General features: G+C 52.0%; 7 protein-coding genes across 7 annotated transcripts; 3 read left to right on the top strand and 4 right to left on the bottom strand.

The window, feature by feature from the left end:
* Positions 1–256: 256 nt before the first annotated feature.
* MAM_05445 (BTB/POZ fold protein) lies at positions 257–1,257 on the bottom strand (the record flags this gene model as incomplete). Its single annotated transcript, XM_040824243.1, has 3 exons — positions 257–492; positions 563–966; positions 1,070–1,257. 3 exons carry the CDS (start codon positions 1,255–1,257, stop codon positions 257–259), a joined length of 828 nt encoding a protein of 275 aa, XP_040677955.1.
* A 3,288-nt stretch (positions 1,258–4,545) lies between these two features.
* Positions 4,546–5,649, bottom strand: MAM_05444 (transcription factor TFIID complex subunit Taf111; the record flags this gene model as incomplete). The annotated part of the gene is made up of 2 exons (XM_040824242.1): positions 4,546–4,554; positions 4,672–5,649. 2 exons carry the CDS (start codon positions 5,647–5,649, stop codon positions 4,546–4,548), a joined length of 987 nt encoding a protein of 328 aa, XP_040677954.1.
* Positions 5,650–6,048: 399 nt separating this feature from the next.
* On the top strand, positions 6,049–7,312 carry MAM_05443 (protein phosphatases PP1 regulatory subunit sds22; the record flags this gene model as incomplete). Its single annotated transcript, XM_040824241.1, has 3 exons — positions 6,049–6,289; positions 6,345–7,223; positions 7,296–7,312. 3 exons carry the CDS (start codon positions 6,049–6,051, stop codon positions 7,310–7,312), a joined length of 1,137 nt encoding a protein of 378 aa, XP_040677953.1.
* A 914-nt stretch (positions 7,313–8,226) lies between these two features.
* Positions 8,227–9,444, bottom strand: MAM_05442 (uncharacterized protein; the record flags this gene model as incomplete). Its single annotated transcript, XM_040824240.1, has 2 exons — positions 8,227–8,851; positions 8,966–9,444. 2 exons carry the CDS (start codon positions 9,442–9,444, stop codon positions 8,227–8,229), a joined length of 1,104 nt encoding a protein of 367 aa, XP_040677952.1.
* A 1,132-nt stretch (positions 9,445–10,576) lies between these two features.
* Positions 10,577–13,314, bottom strand: MAM_05441 (peroxisomal ABC transporter; the record flags this gene model as incomplete). Its single annotated transcript, XM_040824239.1, has 4 exons — positions 10,577–10,917; positions 10,989–11,442; positions 11,552–12,607; positions 12,685–13,314. The coding sequence occupies 4 exons, from the start codon at positions 13,312–13,314 to the stop codon at positions 10,577–10,579; spliced, it is 2,481 nt and encodes an 826-aa protein (XP_040677951.1).
* Positions 13,315–17,711: 4,397 nt separating this feature from the next.
* MAM_05440 (plasma membrane phosphatase required for sodium stress response) lies at positions 17,712–19,280 on the top strand (the record flags this gene model as incomplete). Its single annotated transcript, XM_040824238.1, has 2 exons — positions 17,712–18,899; positions 18,969–19,280. 2 exons carry the CDS (start codon positions 17,712–17,714, stop codon positions 19,278–19,280), a joined length of 1,500 nt encoding a protein of 499 aa, XP_040677950.1.
* Positions 19,281–20,447: 1,167 nt separating this feature from the next.
* On the top strand, positions 20,448–21,161 carry MAM_05439 (Preprotein translocase Sec, Sec61-beta subunit, eukarya; the record flags this gene model as incomplete). Its single annotated transcript, XM_040824237.1, has 4 exons — positions 20,448–20,450; positions 20,628–20,835; positions 20,957–21,052; positions 21,127–21,161. The coding sequence occupies 4 exons, from the start codon at positions 20,448–20,450 to the stop codon at positions 21,159–21,161; spliced, it is 342 nt and encodes a 113-aa protein (XP_040677949.1).
* Between the last annotated feature and the right edge of the window lie 71 nt (positions 21,162–21,232).

Genomic DNA, 21,232 nt, shown 5'->3' with positions numbered 1-21,232 from the left:
TAGAAGACGCTGATGCCTAATTGTAAAGCCGCAGATTAAAGAACAGCATGTCTTTTTTTGGTGACTTTAAGATTGGCTCCTTATATAAGAAAATTGGATAAGTTGGAATCGTGTCGCGTCACCTTGGGAGCGTAATACCGTGACCCCGGATCTTTGAGCCTTTTAATATTGGATGTGGCGGCCAGATCTCGGTGTGCCTCTGAGAAGAGCCTGTGTTAGCTCAGCTCTTGACAAGCGGTCAAGGAGGATTTTCGTCTTACTGTGCAGATGAGATATCATCAACATGATTGCACAAGGCAACAAAGAGGTCAAAAAAGAGCTGGGTGCCTCCATTGTACATTTCGAGTTGCATAGTCCCGCTACGCTTAAAAGTGCTACGAGAGCGAATAATGAGAGCCAGATAATGAGCTCGCAGTTTGGAATCGGTATCGGGTGTGTTAGCATAAGCATATCGCGCAGATGCCAAGATGGTGCTGCACTGGATGCCGTATTCTATGCATTGCTGGTCAGGTATAACCTGGGAAAAGGCGTATGAACAGGACAGATATGGAACAAAACTTACGCAAGCCTTGCTTCCGGAGAGCGAGCTTCTTGAGCTCCTCTAATCCGTATTTCTCAGCTGCACAATAAATGACGGTGTCTTTGAGTAAGTCACCGTCAAAGCCGCGATGATGCAAGGTGCTTTCAACTGCTCGTTCTGCATCAGAAGGCTCGAGTTCCCAGGAGTTGCGGCGTTTGCTATGCATAAGTCGGGGAAAGTAGTCTCCCTTGTACAGGTATTCTAATACGGAGCTGAAAATATCTGGCTCTTCATCAGGAAGGGCAATTTTTTTGGCAGTAGGATCCATGTATGTATTTCGGAGAGCATTACTGAAGAAGAGACTGGCACCAAGAACATCCTCATGGGCGGCGAATAGTCGTTGGTCGGATCCAACGACCAGCGTCACGATCGCACACGATACATTCCTGTGTCCGCCGGTCAGCTTTTCTTATTTTATAACGAGGAAAAAAGAAAAAAGAAAATAAGAGGGCAATAAAAGAAGAAAACGAGGGAGAAAGAGCTGCATACCCGCCCATGACCGTGCCATCACTGGTCGTGGCTGTGGAAGCCGTCGCCGGCCTTCGATGACGAGATTCATGACGTTTTTTGCTGACACCACTGTCACGGCTGAACGACGAGCTTGACTTTGATACTTGATGACTTTTAGAGAAACTCTTGTTTGAGTATTCAAAGCGTTTGCTGCTGATGCTAAACATTCTGGTGGTGTTTCCCAGATGTCGCGGAACGGACCAGTTGACGACCGTTCAGTACGAACACTACCAAGGGGAGAAAGTCACAGAACAGTAAAGTGAAGGCCAAGGTGGGCTGCAAAGACGTGGAAACCCGCGGCGAGACTGGTGAGGATTTTTGATGACTGATGGTGTCAGCGAAGCCGCCAAAAGAAAACTTACCTGAGGCGCCCACGACACGTCACAGAAATTGTGGTCGCTTGGAACGGGGAGAATGCCAGGCTTTTATGTCTTTAGGAGAACGGGCCGTGCAGCCAGACAGGCATCGGCGGACCCCATACAACTATGACATGGCCGAGACGGACTATCGAGCAGGCTTGGTCCCCGGATGTGGTCCGCGTTGCAAGGAAGCCCTCTAGTCTGTGGTGCGTTGGTGATGGCCTCATGTCCTACCCGTGGCAGCAAGCGTGACTCCTCGTTCGCGTAGTTTGCGCGGTATCACGTGAGTTTATTAGCTCTGGTCGGTGTAGGGGTAGGGGTGCAATAACTAAGTACTACTAGTTAGTTGGGGAGTGTGTTGGGCAAGCCATGGCCCAAGCGCTTTTGCATTCGAGTCAGACACAGATCAGGGCTGGCTGGGAGTCATCAACAACAGCAAGGATGGAGCAACATTGCCACCAGCTTTCAGGGGCCGTGGTCTGGACACGATGCCTTGCTGAAGGAGGCCACTTCGACAATCCATGCCATAACGACTACCGGTTCCGCCGGGGTACGGATTACGGAGCAAGACGGAAAGGGGTTGGGAGGTGAACACAGTGGAGCACCACAGGCAAGTCTTCTCGAGGCACCGTTCTTGAAGGATAGTCATTCCGCATCTGATCTGATATATTGAGGATTTTTCGGGGAAAGGATGAGGGAAAGGGGGGTAGAAGGCAGTACAATTACCCGCGTTCATCGATTGATGCCTTTTGGAAGACTCGTGAGGCGTGCTGGTAGACCCAGTCGCACCAACATCTCCACGCTCTAAGCGGATTTTCACCAGACCTGGAGGAGCGAACCGGACGCCACTTCTGCCTCTGCACATGGGTACTGTACTTTTTTCTTGTGCCATGCTCGGAACATGCTGGGAGATTCGCTAGCTACGTAGGTACTGTACTTATTATCATTGTGCCGGCTGGGTCGATCATGCCTGATGTCTTGAACGGTCGTGTTCTCCAGGACCGAAGGGGTCCGGTAAGGTTTAGAAGCACAGTACTCCGTACACCAGACCTGTCTATCCATTACCCTCTATCCCGGCTGCGATGCCTGTCTTTTTGTTATTCTCTTATAAGGTTGGTTTCTCGTTCCTCGTTTTTACAGACCTCTGCGCCGCTGACAAAATAGACATTGCAACAGCCTCTCTGCCTTCTGGGCGAACCATCACATCATTGTGAAGAGCTGAACGAATGGCATGACGTTGCACTGAGAGACCCACACGCTCGCATTGTTGTTGAAGCCTCCATCCATGGTCTGAGGGGACTAATTCATCATTTCCCGCTTCGATAATGTATATAGCAGGTGGTCGTGTCCCAGCGCATCTCTTTCCGATCGACTCTAGATTCTTCCAACTATCCAAGTGGTTCCTAAGGAACGGCCACAGGTGTTTGTATGGCAACCACTTCTGCGGGTATAAAGCTGCCAGCATATCGCGTGTATTTGTAAACGGTGTCTCCAGAACAAGAGCGTGAATCGGCAAATTGGTCGGAGAAGGAGCCGCAGATGCCGAGGCAGCCAGATTTGTTGCGAAGCCGCACCCTACGCTCTGGCCCCAAACAATTACAGCTGGCGTTGGTTGCTCGACTTCCTGTGATCTGTGGAGGTGTTGATCAGACAGCCAGCGCAAGGCTGCTTCGGTATCTTTGTTGATGCCTGCTTCAGAGGGCCGATCAGGCGATGTCCAATATCCACGGTAGCTGACGCCTATCAACGTGTAATGGAACAAGCCATCTTCCAGCTGAAGGCGAGCGAGAACGCGTGAGATATCGGGTAACCGTGGGGGAAGAGACGACGCATTGCTTATATCGCTCGTTAGAGCCTAGCTTCCCTCTCATTTCTGGTGTAGAATGATGATTAGAACATACCTTGAAAATACAATATATATACCGGTGTCTTGACACAGCCGCTTAATGCATTTTTTGCCAGAGTCCCAGTAGAGCCGCCCCCGTTACTGATACAGAGTGAAATCTCTGTGCCATCTAGGGACCGTATTCTCTCTTCTCGCCATTGAATGCCACGAAAGTATTGGGCATAATCAGATATCTTCATTTTCCTAGCATTCGGCGGCAGATATGGATTGTAAATAAGAGTGTTTTGCAACATGATCAGCATGGTGCATTTCCAACACCACAACGCGACAAGGAGCCCGGTGAAGATGGCGGGTGGCATGAGAAAAGGAGCAGCATGCAACCTCCTGGCCATTTAACCATGCCAAATGCCATGTCTGAGACGGTGTAATGGACCTCTTCTGTCCATTTTGCATCCGTCTCCAGGCTGGTCCGTCTTTTGTGAGGGGCAGACGGCGAGGCAACAGCATTGTCATATGACATAGTTCTAGGTTCGCGACATCCCAGCAGGTGAATCTGCCCGAACCCGCACAACACCCCTCGCAGCAGAAGGTGTTGGTTGTGTTCGGTGTGGTTGTCGAGCCTGAATGCAGGGCGTATGTTGCGACGAGAAGCAGTCGCCTCTCAACTCATTTGCTGGATGCCAATCTCCAGTATGGTAGGAGTCTGGCAATCTGTCGTCCTTGATTTGCACAAGACATTAACTAATTGATCGACCGACTGTGCCTTTGACTGGTCACCGGTGGGTGACCCCGCGTTGCTCGAGGCCTGATGTCACCACTGCCGCAGGGTTAACAATGCATGCTAGCGTTCAGTTGGCATCAACAGACTGTGGCCCCTTGAAATTAAGCACCCACGTTCTCCGTGGCTGCCAAGTAACGGTAACTACTTCGCTTCTGCTTACTTATACCTGGACCTAGGTGCCTACAGGTACCCAAGCACTATAGGCCTTCCGGAAGTAACTACACTGTACATTCCAGTGGACCTAACCCAGCAGCAGCACTCCAGAAGCGGGCTACTCGATTGTAGACGGCGGTCCAAGACACTCTAATCGTGCCCGCCCCACTTTATGTGGTTCGGCTAGCAAAAGCCCTCACCACCAAAGGTGGTGCTCGACAGCAAGGCGGGCCGGACACCAAGGCGGGCCAATTTTCAACCTAATAACGCTATTAACCTCTTCGCCTATAATGTACACCCTTCTCGTCCCAAATTTCTAGTAGATCTAGTACAGAATCCAGACGCCATTTACGTGCCTTTTTAGCTGCTTCAAAAAACGTCCTCTTGGCGTGGTTGTGGCGCCTTTTGTCGGCATGCTCTTTACTTATTACAACAAGCTTACTTGTCGTCTCTTGGGGCCGAGATGCGTGTGACCCAGGCACGCCCACTTGTGAAGCGCCCTGACACGTGACGGCAGCCGCTTCCAGACCCGGGGGGCCTCCCCGCGGGGCCTGCATCGCATCGTCTTGAGTACATACTCCTTAAGTTCCAAGTCTGCCTCGGTTCGCCGCTTCATATACTGCGAGATGACGACGGGATCGTGGACGACCTCGGTTCGCGTCTGCGTCGACCCGTCCTGCAGGCGGACCTCTCTCGTGATGCGGATGGCTTTCTTGACATGGCGACTAGCCGATGTGAAGCCACTAATTTGGCTGGTGCCGTCGTCGAATTGCGCCGGCGTCGCGGCGGCGTGAACGTTGAATCGATCATCCTCGTCTTCCGTGACTGCCACGTCCTTGTCGTCGTGCTCCCGGGCGTCGGACAGCGTTGCCTTTTGCTTCTCCCAAATCTCCTTGATGCCCTCCTCGTACATTGCTTGTTGCTTCTTGACGTTATAGGCGTGGCCGCCGTTAGCGCGCTTCTCACGCTCCATGGCGTCGGCCGACGTGGCCAACGGGCCCTGAACAGCCTCAATGTACCCTCCCTTCATGGACGTTCGGATGAAACTGAAGCCGAGGCCGTGTCCAGTCGGGTCACCCTCGCCGTGCAGCTGGAGCATGGCCTTTTGCGCACAGGCGTCGATGAAGGCCTTTGTAGTTTTCCAAGGTGCCATCTTGTCGGCAAGTGTCTCTTCCTGCTTTTCGCCAGGCTTCTTGGCGCCCTTGGGCGCCTTGCTTCCGCCCTCATCCTCGTCGTCTTCTTCAGCATCCATGTCCATGACGTCATCGTCAATGTTGGCATTTCGGGGATCGTAGCCGGCGTCCTCGAGCTCCTTGATTCCCAGCTGCATGGCATCCAGAAGACTGACCTCCTCAGGCTTGATCATGGCGCGAATCGCATTTTCGTCGGGCAAGATCTCGCTTGGCTTCAGGCGCCACATGCCTTTTTCGCCACTCTCCCTGTCGTACTGTAGAAATTTGGGACGAGAAGGGTGTACATTATAGGCGAAGAGGTTAATAGCGTTATTAGGTTGAAAATTGGCCCGCCTTGGTGTCCGGCCCGCCTTGCTGTCGAGCACCACCTTTGGTGGTGAGGGCTTTTGCTAGCCGAACCACATAAAGTGGGGCGGGCACGATTAAAGCATCTGGTGGCAGCGCTTCTAAACTTCGACTCTTTTCACCTTCCCATTCATCGGCATCCTCCCTCCTCTTTGGACTGCACCTGAGCATTTCAAAACCCGCGGAACAGTGCATAGGCCGTTTGTCCATGTTCAATCTATCAAAGCCCTCCTCCCCACCGACACCGAAACACCGAAACACTTCCATCGCAACTGTTCGCAATGTCATCTGCTGCAGACAACGAGACGGACCAATCCCACCACCATATTGACATTCAAGATGACCGGGTAGCGCCGCGCGAAGAAGGAGATGCAATTTCAGGCATGAGAAATAGCAAAGGATGGGACGGAAAGCTCCGTGTCCCCAAGGCCGCGCTGCTGTCGAACCCTGAGGCACTCTCCGATCCCGAGTATTCCGACGACGGCAACGTCCTACGCGGAGAAGAGATTAGAGCTGACGAAGGTATATGTGCTCCCCGCCCCCAGCTTTGCAGTTGTAGACTAATATTTTCTAATAGATCTACTTGAAAGCGAGAGCTCCGACAGCGAAGAAATCATATGCTCTCATTCCCGTATCGGATCCATATCATCCCTTCGACTGGATCGTTTTAAAAACGTCGCTCGCATATGCCTTCGGCAAAATAGTATACAAGAAATCGAGGGTCTGGCCCCCCTCGCAGCCACACTGAAAGACCTGGACCTCTATGACAATCTGATTTCGCATATGCATGGCATGGATGAACTCACAAATCTCGTCTGCCTGGACTTGAGCTTCAACAAGATCAAGCACATCAAGAACATCAGCCACATGATTGAGCTCAAGGAACTTTTCCTCGTCGCCAACAAGATCAGCAGAATCGAAGGACTCGATACGTTGCAGAATCTCACATCTCTAGAGCTTGGATCAAACCGCATTCGTGAGCTAAGAAATCTGGATAATCTTCAAAGCTTAGGGGAGCTTTGGGTGGCTAAAAATAAAATCACGGAGCTCACTGGGCTGGGCGGATTATCAAACCTTCGTCTTCTCAGTATTCAATCGAACAGAATCAGGGACTTATCGCCACTTAGAGAGGTCCCGCAGCTGGAGGAGCTCTACATTGCACACAACGCGTTAGAGTCGTTAGAGGGCATCGAGGAAAACACCAATTTGACAACCCTAGACATATCCAACAACCAAATCCGCAGTCTCAAGGGTCTGGAGGGGCTCACTAGGCTTGAAGAAGTATGGGCAAGCTACAACCAAATCGAGGATTTTGTGGAAGTAGAAAAGATGTTGAGGGACAAGGAGAACTTGACCACTGTCTACTTTGAAGGAAATCCCGTTCAGCTGCGGGGACCAGCCCTATACAGAAACAAGATCCGATTAGCTTTGCCGCAAGTCAGCCAGATTGATGCCAGTAAGTCGTCCCAGATGATGCTCGTTTATGATGTATGTGATATTTGGATGTACTGCTAACTATTACTGCCAGCCTTTGTCCGAGTATAAAGTCAAGTGTTTCGGGAAAGTAAGATAGGGTCATCAGCGAGGCGTTTCCGGTTGTTTTACGAAGGCGTACATAACGGCGCCAATTGTATGATGTGGGATCAAGCTACCTAGGTAGTAGGTGTTGGGAAGACACAATCTGTAGGCAAAGTGCATCCCATTTTTTTTTCTTTCCATTTTTCCTGAGCTACACGGTCCCAACAGATGTATGATTATATGATGTGGTAATTTTGTGATGATTTATTCATAGTTGGAGGATTGGCATTGCTACTTTCCAACATGTTCAAGGATTCCTCAAGTCCACCTTTGGTTGTTTTTTTGTTTTTTTTTTTGTTTTTTTTGTTTTTGTCTTTTTTCTTTTTTTTCAGCATCAATCGTACAACAAGGTCAATTGATGGCAGCATTGCGAAATACAATATTGCGACCAGTCTGTTATACTCCTCGCCATTTTGTGTGCCCACCCTCAGGAGTATGGATGAACCACCCAGTGCTTGAGCCTGAGATGCTCTGAGCGATGCCGAAGCGTCCCAAGCGTTCTCAATTGACTGGGTGCAGGGACTGTCCTCGTTGAGGGCATTTGATATTCATCATGACGCGGACAGAAGAACATGGGGCGGTCGCACACAGCGTCCTCTTGTAAGTGTTCATTACCAATACTCATGCTCAATATGTCGTGAAACATTCAATTCATGCCGGTGTCTCAATGATATCTGCCCATTTTAACCTCGCCCATGTGCTCCGTCACTAAAAAAAAACCCCGATGCCACAACCGGAGTGCTTGCCAATCTCCGGTACAGTCGCGAAGTGAAAAAGTCTCCAAGACATAAATTCCAAACACCGCCACTGTATTCCCAACATTGACAACAGTGCAAAACTTCAAAATAATCGTAATGCCAAGTTCCCACGTCAATTGGCCGTTACCAGCTATCCACGCTGGAGTACCGACATCGACAATCGCCCGTGCCGGCGGTGACTTCTGGAACTGGGTGTCGCAAGGCATCTCGACAGGCAGGCTCGCCGGTCGTCGAGCTGAAGAGCTGGACAATCTCCACGTCTCCTGGCCAAGCGGCATGAGGATTGACGGGGTGCGCGGGAGGATCGACGGTCGCATTGCCGCGCCTCCTGGTATACAGCGCGGCCTCGAATCTAACGTTTTTGTACACGCATCTCGCGGCGCGGTTGGTCGCAGACGAAGCGTCAGACGGCGTGACGGTCTTGTTCATCAGAAACGAGAACTCGAGGCGCTCCGTGGGTTTCCTGTAGTCGCGGACCCTCATGCTGAGGTTGGCAAAGCTGGGACCAAAGGAGCTCTCGGTAGCCGTGACGGTGTAGTTGTGGGAGTTGGGCCGTGACAGGGTCCAGCGGAAGACGACTGGGCCGTCCTGCGTCGTGGGATTGCAGCTCCAGGTTGTGCTTTTGGACGTGCAGTCGGCGTCCACGTCGCCGAGGGAGGTCTGGAAAGCAAATGTGCCAACGGGGAGCCGGGGGTCTGGGTCATCCCCATCTCCCTCGTCCTGAACTTGACTGCCTTGCGTAGAGACTCTGGTTGAGAGAGTTGGTATTGTCAGCTCCCATGCTTGAACGGGGGGGGGGATCTGATTATACACCAGCTCGATGCGTCCCTTGGTGTCCGCTCGTCTTGGTCGCTTGACTTACTTGTTTCTCAAGCCAAGAGATAGGCCGACTGCCAATGCCGCCATGGTGACGAGCGTCACAACGCCCACAATGGCCAAGAACCGTCGAGACCGTCTTCTCTGCGCAAACCAGTTCTTCTCGTCCAGCTCCTCGGCCTCGTGGGGTGTGTCCCTCTCCTCCTTCAGTTCTTCAACGGTCGAGTCCGCCGTCAGAGGAGGAGACAAGTGCCCCGTGCTCGTGATGGTGATGGTGCTGCTGCTGCTACTGCTGCTGCTGCTGGCGGGCGAAGGAGGGACATACGGACTCAACTGGGAAGGTGGCACGTTGTACAGGCTTCGTCGAGACTGCCTCTGAGGCACTCTAAGAGGGATCTTGGGGATGGCCCCGGGGTTGTAGACGGCATCGCTGTATTCCGCAACGATGGAACGCTGGATCGGCGTGGGCATCTTCAGGTGCGAGGCCATTGATGAACGGCGGGACGGCTCACGGGCCATGGCCATTATGTGGCTTTGAACATCCATGTTGGTGGCTCGCGATTCTTAGTGACGACGCTCACGATGTAATGCTCTCGAGTCTCAGTGTTGCCAGCGACAATGGTGCTCGCACCAACTACGACATATAAGAGAACCCAAGGTAAGAGGACGGAGAGGACGGGACAGGCGGAACATCAACGAGTAAAGTAGAATATATCCGGGCAGCAATAGCAAAAAAAATGCGACATCAAAACCACAATCCCAAGTCTCCATCCACGACATCAAGCACGAGCTATCAATCAACATTCTATTCATGCTCCGCCCGCGCTCCGCCCGCCGGGCCGTGACGACCGCAGCAAGCCATCCGTCGTGCTCATGCGGAGCAGTCGAGGCAATGTTTCGTCAAGAGATGGATTGCGACGAGAGACATTGTGGTGAAACCTCAAAGGGGACCTGCGAAGGAAGAGAGGCCGGCAAGGGCTCAAGAGAAAGAAGGCTAGCCGACACGAGACATTATGGACTGCCCATTCCCCAAGTCTGCGTTGGCGCAGACCAGAACTCTCTCTCTTTACCACAACCACGACCAGAGGAGTTGTCGGCGCCACGCCCTTCAAGACGGACATCCAAACCGCGGCAGCGTTGAGTACACCAGGGAAGAAGTGCACAGGAATGCGCGGGGAAGGGGGGCCATCGGAATGTCAACGGTAGTATTTTCCCTTATGCCAATCAGCTACTGCTTGGTTTTGTAGTTGCTGCAGTCCAAAGGGCGGCTTTGTGTGGGCAAAGAGGCTGCGACGAAAAAACTCCAAGGAAAAAAGGGAGGGAGAATCTGTGCATCGCCTTCTACTAGATTGCTCCCTGATCATCATCCAGAACATCGCGTCTGCTTAGTTTTGGTCCACCCTCACGTCTCTTCTCCCGCACGAGGAAGGGCTTCCTAAAAATACTCATGATAAAATAAAGGAGAAAAAAAAAGAACTCGCCCGCCTTCCGTCGTGCACACGACACGCCGTTATATATCTTACATACACAGTCTAAGCCCGCCCCAGCCACCTCTATACTCGCTCATGCATGCCATGATGCATGTCTATGCAGCCCCGGCATCATTCAATCAGCCTTCAGGTCACTCCTCTGTCTCTTCGAATTCCTCTTCTTCGTCCTATTCCGTGGCATCTTGCTGCTCCTGCTCCTGCTGCGACTCGGTCTTAGCTGGCTCGGTTTCCTCTCCCTCCTGCGTGTCTTCAGGTGCGGCCAGACTTTCTCCCTTGTCCGTCCACACCGAGGCAAGCTCCAGCTCAATCTCATCGCGTCGCTTCTTCAATTCATCAACCTCTGCCAGGCGCTCGCGAAGTTCCTGTACTTCCTTCTCAACCTGCATCTTCTCACGCTCCGTGCCGATTCGCTCAAATTCCCATTCGTCGCCGTTGTCGCCCATGCCGAACATCAGGTTGAATGTGTGATATTTCTTCAGTGATGCTCGGGTTGATATCGTAATGAGGGCTGCGAGGATCAAGCACGGTCAGCTTCACTTGTCCCATTAAGCAAATACAACGAGTGGTGCTTCGGCTTACTGATGCCCTTTTCTTTGCACGTCTCGTACAAAAGGCCTTCCACGTCGCTTGACACTGCGCTGGTGCCCTCATCAATAATGGCGTACTGAGGCTCGTGATAGAGCAGCCTAGCAAATTGCATTCTCTGCTTTTCACCCCCGCTGAGCACATCTTTCCACTCCTTTCTTGTGTCCCAGCCGCCCTCACGGTCAGGGAGATAGCCCAGCTTCGCTTCTTCCAGGATCCTTTGGAGTTCCACTTCCGACTTGCGTTTTTCTTTCATGTCAGCGTGACCGTCAGGATAAATGACCTGATCACGTAAAGTTCCGGGGCTGAGGTAAGGCCGTTGCGGCAAGAACATGATTCCATCTTGCCCAATGTTCTTCGGTCGACTGACCAAGCCTCGGTACACTGGCCACAAACCTGCCAAAATGCGGCCAATCGCAGTCTTTCCTACACCATTCGGACCAGATATCTACAAAATAGAACATTAGCTTTGGGCCTAAGTGATGACCGTTCCATTTTGAAGTCAAAAGCCAAAACGCAATAAAGACACAATGAAAACAAGGGGGCCATCTACTGACCAGAAGATGCTCCCCATTACGAACAATCATCGATAATGAGTCCAACAACTCGTCTCCCCCCTGCGGCCACAGGCCCGGGGCAACAACCGGCACGTGCTCGAATCGGACGCCATCAAACCCCTTTTGAATAGTTCCTTGTACGTCTGACAACGAGTAGAGCTCGTTTTGTCCGCTGCGAAGGTAATATGCGTTCGCGTGCACGCGATGAAGAGTAGAGATCAGGGTGTACACTCGGCTAGTGTACCCAGCAAGCTCTGACAAATCCTTGATAGAGTACATCATCCTGCCACCGGCGTCAGCTAGGGACAGCATAAGTCTCTTATTAGTGATGAAGTCCTTCATTCGGTTACGCTCCCGCCCGCCTTTCTCGGGGTTGTCGACCATTTCAGCAGCACCGCCAATTCCACCCCAGGCCGGGAGGAAAACGGGTAGTGAGGCGAGCAGATAGCCGTAGGCACTCCAGCTGTACTTGAGAATGAAATCCTCCAAGATATTATAGCGAATCTTGAGCATGTAGATGCCCTCCATCCAGCTCTTGAGAGACTTGTATTCCTTGTTCAAAAAAGTCTTCTCGGTGTCGGCGCCACCGTAAAAGGCAACTTCTTCGGCGTTGGCAATCAACCGTGCGTGGAGACTTCGGAAGTCGCCCTCCTTGCGTCCTTCAACTGCCTTGAGTTTTCCAAAGGGCGGGGAGAGTCTACGGAGAATGCTTGCTGTGAGGAAATAATTGCTCATCAAGCCTGACAGAGCTAGCGGGCCGAGGGAGCGATAGAGCTGAAAGCTGAAGACGCACAAATCCACGAAAGGCTTCCCGAGAGAGGAGTACAAGTTAGCAGCGGCTGCACAGAACAGTGTTAGGTCCTGCGTGACAAACTGATCCGCCCCGTGGCCGACACCACCATCCAGGTTGTGAAGCTTATAGTAATTAAGGTTCTCGTTCAAGTACAAGTCGTGGATATATCGGGTGAGGCGTGTGCGGAAAGCGATCGACACCTTGGATTCCAAGAATTTGATCATGGCATTGGTATATGATGCAAACCCGCCTAGACTGCACCACTATTGCGTTACGTGGTAAGCAGAGCACTGGGAACAAGAGGGGGGCCGTACAGCGTACGCGATGGGATGAGACTCACCTTGACAATGTCCCAGAGAAAGGCCTTTCCATTTCCAGCAACCAAGTCGCGGACCAGTTCACCGTCCAAGCGTGCGACAATAAGAGACAGATATGTTCGAAGCATCAGAAAGATGGCATGGCTTAGAAGCAGGCCTGCTTCCTTACTTGACCATCGCGGTATCACAATGCTCAGAAGGCTCAGGAACTGGTGCAAAAAGGCCAAGTTGAGGCCGGGCTTCGTCTGGGCCGAGGGAACAGTGCCGTCGCCCAGGCCGGATACCCGCGGTGGGTTAAGGAACAGGCGACGGTGAGCTTCGAATGTCAGGGGCTTTGTAGTGTTGATGGTGACCTTGGAAGTTCCATTTTTGTAGGGCACGTAAATGGTCCGGGAGCCATCTTCGTTGTGAAGCCACGAATTCGTCCGGACCAACTTGCGGCCCTGTTCTCGCTCTTGGTGTTTCCGCTTCCATCGTCGTCGGCAACCCTCGCCGCCGAGAACTACGGTGAGAGTGAGGGCAATAGTGGCGAGAATTCGAGTGACTCGAGAAGTTGCGCGAAACCTAGACCGCGCAGCACATGTCCATTTGTCGACGAAGGCAGCCAAGGCGTCCTCGGCTGCCGTCCGTCTGAGATTGGACTGTGCGGCCATGCTCGCAAGAATGGACTGGTTTACAGCGCAGTCATGAAGTCCAGGTGAGCGGGACGGCCGTCAGGCGGGGAAGTGAGGGAGGTGAGGCCGACAGATAGTTGTCGTCGATCGACGTTGCGGTGAGAAGAGTGCAGACTGCCGAGTTGTCAAGTGTCGGGTTGGCGTCGTGGATTGTCCATGGTGGCGCATCGACGGATGTGTGGTTTCGTACTTGAGCGACCAGACGAGAATGCATGCATTACTTCAGCATGTGAACGCTGGTGGTAAGCGTCTGACGTATCTGACCGAGGCTGTAGGCTGGACAGGGCGTGGCCAATCAGGTGATCAAGCGAGTGGACAACAGGCGGTCCAGGATGAAAACTTGTGGGGGCGACGCGCCGGCAGCCAGCGAGCATTATTTACTGGGGGCATTCGGAGCACTACTCCCGTTGTAATCAGCTTATCATGATCTCACCAGCAGCTTTCTACTGGGCAAGCACTCTCAGACTACGGACAGACCATACCATGCAATCAGGCACCCACCTCCTGTGTAGGTAGTTATTTGAGGCCTGTGAGAGGCAGTTCGCTTAGTTTCACAAGTTCCTGTGGGTTGGCCGACGTGGCGATTGCGTGAATCGGACGACAGAATAGACACCTTATACGGAGCACTCCGTACCATCTACGCCAACCATGCGGCCATATTCCTTTCCACCATAGCATGAACCAGGGCATGTACAACATCAATTTACCGTCGGTGAACATGTGCGGTATCCAGGTGAAGTCTGGGACAGATGCATGCCAAGGCATGACAGTCACCACGCCTCATGGCTCAAACGGACCGGTTTCCGCGGGATGGCGTAAACTTCCGGTGAGAAGTCTGATACCCGTGAGTGGTGCTACTCCGTACTCCGTACGTAACTACAGTAAAGCAGGTTTATAACGATCCCCTGCTATAGCGATTCGGCACACACGCCTAGGCGTAAAGTACTTTTTCTATATATTATATATATAAAAGTAACTTCTTACTTATAGCAATTTTTCTTGTAGATATTGCTTATTAATATATATAAGTTTATAATTATATACTACCTTACCTCTCTCTAAAAACTCTTATTAAGCTTTATTAAGCCTTATTAGCTTTATCTACTAACAAAAGTAGAGCTCTTTTCTAAAAGAGTAGTCGCATCTTAACAATATAATCCCTGTAGTTAGGTTATAACGATGGAAAATTGCTCACGAAGGTTATCGTTATAGACCTGGTTTACTGTACCTTGTGGTTGGGGAGGGGGTCAGTTCGGACATATTTTCCAAGTTAGCTGCGCGGGGGCAGACTGGCAGCCTACAGGCACTTGAGGCTTCGACGGCCGGGTGGCGTGTCAGGCACGGGCAGGATGCATGAGCAGGGTCGTGGACTCGGGGGAGCTGGGCGCCAACAGATCCAATCAAAAAGCTAGGCGCAAGCCGACGCATGTGAGTGGAGGGTTTGGAGTGATTCTGGACGGAGTGCTCCGTACGTTCCTACCAACTTTAGTAGAAGTTACTTGCCTGTTAGGTAGTCTCAAGTCCTGTCCCAGCCGTACAGAACGAAGCGTTGATTAAGTAAGTACCTAGGTAGGTATCTGTTAGCATAGACGAATGCAAGCAGTAATGCGGGACTGCATGCGTTGCAACGGAGGCATCCCAAAGGCCCTCAATGATAGACGAGGGGATGATCTAGAGTTACACTGCACGCAATGCAGACACAGTACCAGTAGCTACTTGAGTACCCAAGCAGGAACTTAAGTAATAGGTACCTACTCAGCTAAGTGCTTAGTAGGTACTTAGGTAAGAAGGCAGTTACTACCCCGTCCGTACCCTGTACTTTGTTCGTCACGCGTCAATCAACGGACACCCGCAAAGGTCATCCCTCGCAAGGTGACGGTAATAACAGTGACATCAATGCTGGCCATCAGCCCTCAATGTCCCCGACACCTGACCGTCCTAGTGAAGCACCGGCTTCATTGCGATTTCAGAACAAGCGTCATCGTGCCCGTCACAACATCACAAGTGCCCCGTCCACACACAAGTAACTTTGAAAGTCTGAGACACCAGACAGCTCGCAACCAAGCACGATCGACAGCCAGAGACAGCGAGTAACAGCAGACGAACCAACATGACGGTAATCATAACAACTTATCAACGGTAACAGCACCACCAGCACAAACTAATCTGTCCCATGTCAACTGGCTGGTCTGTCTGTCTGGTGGTAGGACCCAAACTACTCAGGTGCTTCAGTACTTAAGTAGTCACATGGTGTCCCTAGGCCGGCAACGATAGCGGGCACTTTGCAGACCGTGCAGGGTGCTGTAGAAACGCAGCCTGGCCGGCGGCCCTAGTGCGGGTAACAACTCCGTACAGATGTGAACCATCAATCGATTGCAACAGAGCCATTGGGGCAGAATCAGCTCAGGCCAAAAACATTTGGCGGCATGGCTTAGTTCTGGGAGTGCTCCGTACTCCGTTGGCAGGCTTCCTGGCTTCATCTACATAGATGATGGAGCTTGGCGGCTACGCGCCGTCAACTCATGGGAGAGACAGGATGGGCGGGTTCAGGAACTTACGGGAGTAACTCGACACGGTCCGCCAGAGGCCACGATGCACCGTGTGGACCTGGGGTCTTGCACAGCTGGAAGCGCGTGCGAGCAGGTCCCATCTCGCACAGGCTTTCCTCTCTCATCTTTTTTTTTTTTTCAGCCACCACCGCAAATTGCAACAGCCAGCCCCGCCCACCGCCTCACACAAGCATGCACCCTGGGACCTGGACAGTGGCCCGCGTCAATGTAGCATTCATCTTTGAACCCGAGTCGCGCCCACCTAGTAATTTTCCGACGTTTGACGCAGACGTTCCGTTCCGTACCGACGTACCCTTTCATCATCCATTCATGGGCCATAAGCCCCAGCCTGGCGGGACGAACGCTTGACTTGCACCGGAAAAAAAAAAGGAAAAAGAAAAGAGCTTGAAACTGCCCGCGCCCGGTCCCGTTTTTCTCTTGCGCCCTAGACAAGCCTCCTATTCCACACGACGACATGGACCAACCACCAGGCCATCGTACGTTGTACTCCCGTATAATATACGTAAAAAACCGCAACTCCAAGACGACCCACCCCCCTTGTTTGGTTCATCTCACTGCCAACTCCACTCACACCTCAGAGCGGCCCCTCCGCTGCGCGCCCCCAGCCGTGTGCTTGCAGGCTCTTGGTTCCCAATATTGTCCGTGGTGAGCAATAGCTAGCTGTCTGCGCTCTTTTCTGCTTGTCTGCTTGCTGCACGTTGATTGACCTCGGATCATTGACATGAAATCGACCCAGGACATAGGCTGGCTTGCTCGCTCCAGTCGCTCCGTCTAGTCTCTCTTGACCCATGTCTGCTGCTGCCAGTCCCTGCGCGCCCGTGCTCTCGAGGGCTCTGTTTGGCTAAGATTGGCTGGGTCAGCCTCTACTAGCCGTGCCCGTCTGCGTCCACTCGCGCCCACTTCACCCACTCTAGCTAGCTCTTGAAGACGCTCTCGCCGCAACTCGTTGCTCTCGCCCGGCCGCACATCCCAGAGGTCAAAGACTGTCATCTCGCTTGTGTTGCACGGTTCTTGAGCTCCGATACGTCGCCTCCGCGCCTTTCTTTGTCCATCGTCAGCATTCTCCCTACAGATCACCGCGTTTTCCACCTCCTCGCGTCTCATTCGGGTCACCTCAACTTGTTGCCGTTTGCGGCCCTTTTGACCAATATAGGCACCGCCCGAGCCGCTCAACCCACCCCAGCAGCACTGAGCCCAATATTGAGCCTCTCGCAAGGTGCCAGCCCTGACTCCGACACCTGGGCGACTCCCTAATTTTGCGCCTCGACCATCGTCAGCGGCTCCTTTCTTGGACACTTCAGACGTCGGCCGACCCGTTGTGCATTGCCCGCTTCGAGGGCTGACGATTTTGTGTCAGTCTGCCAGCGGTTGGGCAATTCACGGTTGGTCAACAGGCTCCGCCTGAAGAGGAGAGACCAAAGTGAGTTCTCCTGGTAGGCTTGGTGCCTTGCGCGCGATTCCCCATGCGCAGTTTCTCCCAAAACTACAATTACACACACCTCAATCTCTTACCACTGGCGGTTGATTGGTGGCCAAGGTCGACGGCGAGGAATCCTTGAGCGAAATGCTAAAGGAATCAGCTGCAAGGTTTCTCGAGACAATTGAAATCGCCCAGCTTATTATTGCACTTTGCAACCACCTTCCACCAACACATGTAACCGCCTCGCTTTATTGTCCCATCTCTGTTGTACGTACGAATTTCGCTGACCTCCGTATATTCAAGAAAGCCTTGCAACGCTGAAGCCGGTGGCTGTGATACCTCGACGGAACACATCGTTCAGGCCCAGAAGCTTCTCCGCATTCGACATGGGAAACGATGGTAGCCAATTGTCGCCTGCTGAAGGCGGGACGTCCAAAAGTAGCCGTGGCCTGTTGAAGGTGCCTTCGAGATCCTCGTCGCAGCAAAGAAACCAGTCCTCGACTGCCTCCACTGGCCTTAGTGGTGCGACTGTTACCGATCAAAGAATCAGTATTGATGGCCGATCTAAAGAGTCACGAGGCAGTGTACCCGGGAGGCAAAGAAACGGTAGTGCGTCGACAAATCGAACCGGTGGCGATAGCGACCGTGGACAACATCCCGGCAGTTTCCAACCGAGCTCACCGTCCACAAGCGAGCCGAAACGCAGGAGGAAGAAGAATGGTGGGCTATTTTCGTTGTTGGGCTGTTGTGGCGTTCCTGACGCCGCCAACACACTGGAAGAAGATGAAAGCGTGAACGTCCAGAAAGTTGAAAAGCTTTCCCCGCGGCCAGCCACTGTAAAGTCGAGACCGCATGCTACCCAGGAGCAGCAGCCTGGAAAGTCATTGGACGAGAAGGAAAATAATCAGAGCATCCCCACCCCAGCTGGAATTGAAAATCAACCCTCGAGCAGCACGCAGGAGCCTCAAACAATCCCAGAGCAGGCAAATAACGAGTCGAAACAACCTGTGCCTCCTGCTGTAACTGTGGATTACCCGTCTCGCTCGCCGGAGGAGGATGCGGAGTCCCCAGAAAAGGCCGACGCAACTATCACTGGGGATGTGGAAATGCGAGATGAGGGGGAAAAGGCGCCAGAAGAGACGCCGGTGTTGGATTCGGAGGACGCCCAACCCCGAACGATTCCACCACCCCCTGCAGTTCCCGGATCTTCTACTGTCTCCAACATTCCCATAACGGGGACAGGAGCCTCTGCGCCTGAACCGCAATCCTGGCTTCTGCCTTCAATCGCACCTGAGCACAAAGGCCGGAAGTGCCTCGTTCTGGACTTGGACGAGACGCTTGTCCACAGTTCATTCAAAGTAAGCCCTAGCACTTCCATTCAATATGAATTGTCGAACCGTTACTCACATTTCCCCTCCCCAAAGATTCTTCACCAAGCGGATTTCACCATACCTGTGGAAATCGAAGGCAATTATCATAACGTTTACGTTATCAAGCGACCCGGCGTGGATGAATTCATGAAGCGAGTGGGCGAGCTTTACGAAGTCGTGGTCTTCACGGCGTCTGTCTCTAAGGTACGTGCTGATGTTTATCATTGATGGAATTCCTTTTTTTCGTCGAATGAGACTAACGATTTCTGACAGTACGGCGACCCTCTTTTGGATCAGCTTGATATTCACAAAGTGGTCCACCACCGATTGTTCCGAGAGAGCTGCTACAATCATCAAGGCAACTACGTTAAAGACTTGTCACAAATTGGCCGAGACCTCAAAGACACCATAATCATTGACAACTCGCCGACTTCGTACATATTTCACCCGCAGCATGCTGTCCCAATCAGCAGTTGGTTCTCAGACGCTCACGACAACGAATTGTTAGATTTGATCCCCGTTCTTGAGGACTTGGCTGGCCCCAACGTTGCAGACGTTAGCCTAGTCCTTGATGTCACTCTTTGAGATACCAATTTTCCTTGTACTGTTTGTTTTATTCTACTTGACCTTTCATCACAAATGTCATCATCGAGAAAGCACCGCGATTTGCAATATCGGAATCATAGCGGCTGGCGTTTTGGTTTCAGATCATTCGTTTCCTGATGTAGATGTATTACTGTCTAACCATATATAATCGGCCATAGCGGGAGGGGAAGATGGGTCTCTACACCGGCTAGATTTTTGTTTTGATAACGCTGGGAAACTGTCTGTTCTTGAGAGCGAAATGTCCCTTCTACCAGACTCAGCCCACCACCTCCAAAAAGGGCCTCAAACTGAGCAGCAAAAAAGTTGGAATGGGAAAACTAAAAATGCGAAATTGCAATAGCTTTGCTTTACATGGGGGAACAGCGGGTTATTCTTTTACCCTATGGGACCGCGGCCCAACAGCTTGGTCTTTTCTGCCCTAAAAGGCACGCATTGGAAGCGGAGCAAGGATGGAGAGTCGCCACAGATGGTCATGATGTCCTGTTGTTTTTCATGGACAGTCACGATGTGCAAGCTGCTGCTTGGCGGCTGGCCGCGATGCGTGCCCAAACCTGTTGGCACAGTTTCAACTGTTTTTTACACTTTAATCTACTTCAACTCATTACTTTACTCAGATTCCAACCCCCTACCTTTATCTTTTTCTCTGAACAGTCATCTTTCTTCCTTGTGTGCTGTCCTGTACCTCACTGTTTTGAATTACACATATACAAGCAGGCTTGCCAGCAGACTCGTCCAAGGAACCGGGATTCTTTTATTATTTTGATGGCGTTGATGTAGATACTGTGGGATCAGACATTGGGGATAAGAAGGCCATCTTAGCGAAACCTCATCATCATCTTGCGAACTTCGATGGCGAAAAAAAAAAGGCTTAATAATTGTGGAAACTATGTGTGTAGAAATGCCATTATTCATAGTGCGTTCGAGAGGGTGCTTGTGCTGGAAGTAGAATCGGAAAATAATTTTGCCGATCTGGGGTGGGCGTTCGGCTTGAAGCGAATGTGGCCTCAACCGCAATTCGCCCTCGCAACGGCTACCGCCTCAACCACCCATTGCAGCAACTCGACCCCTTTCGTCCATTCAAGATCTAGGAATCCTGCAGCGTTTCCTTGTCGCTCTCTTTGGAATTCTGGTCCATACTAAGCAGAAATGGTACGAATTGAGCTTCTCTTGCAATGGCCCGGTGCGACATTGGGCTGGATGTGCCGTTCCAGGCACTCTATTAGCTCTTCGTCGTATTCGCAATGCGTTGTGCACCCAGACAGGGCGCCATTGGACGCTATTCAGTTGTGATGAAGTCACTTTACTGACATCTGTTGGATGCCATAGTCCTCTCCTCGTGCTTCCTCACCGGCCAACTCCCCGGCTACGGCCAGCGGTGCCAATGTTGGCCGACCCTCGTCTCCTACTCCTCCCGGTGGCCCGCGAACTGCCATTCGGCGTCGTGCCGCTGCCGACCAAAAGGAGAAGATAGCCAATGCTCGACCTACAAGTACGAGATCGGCCGGTGCAGGTGGCTCCAGTAGCACTATGCTGAGTACGCGGCCCTAACCTTTACGCATGAACACACATCCGCCCAAGGTTGAGGCCCTCAGCCTCAGCAGTGGAAGTTGATGTATAGAAATGGTGTCGGAACGTGACTAACATGCTGCTTGCAGGATTATACACTGATGAGTCTCCTGGCTTGAAGGTCGACCCTGTCATTGTTCTTGTTCTGTCTCTTGTATTCATTTTCAGCGTTGTGGCTTTGCATAGTATGTACCGGCTTTTTTTTCTTCCTCCAGGCAACTGCTTGTCGTCTTGGCAAATTTCTAACGGTGTTTACCAGTAATTGCCAAGATAACCCGACGGTTCTCGAGCTAAATAGATCACGAAATGCGCATGTGGCGCTACGTTTTCAACCAGGGGCGACTCACGGATGATTGTAAAGCTGA

This window comes from Metarhizium album, assembly GCF_000804445.1.
Source record: "Metarhizium album ARSEF 1941 chromosome Unknown scaffold_13, whole genome shotgun sequence".
In the NCBI taxonomy this organism is placed as follows: Eukaryota; Fungi; Ascomycota; class Sordariomycetes; order Hypocreales; family Clavicipitaceae; genus Metarhizium; species Metarhizium album.
The sequence above is the reverse complement of the archived record's forward strand: the minus strand, read 5'-3'. Positions and strand labels throughout refer to the sequence as shown.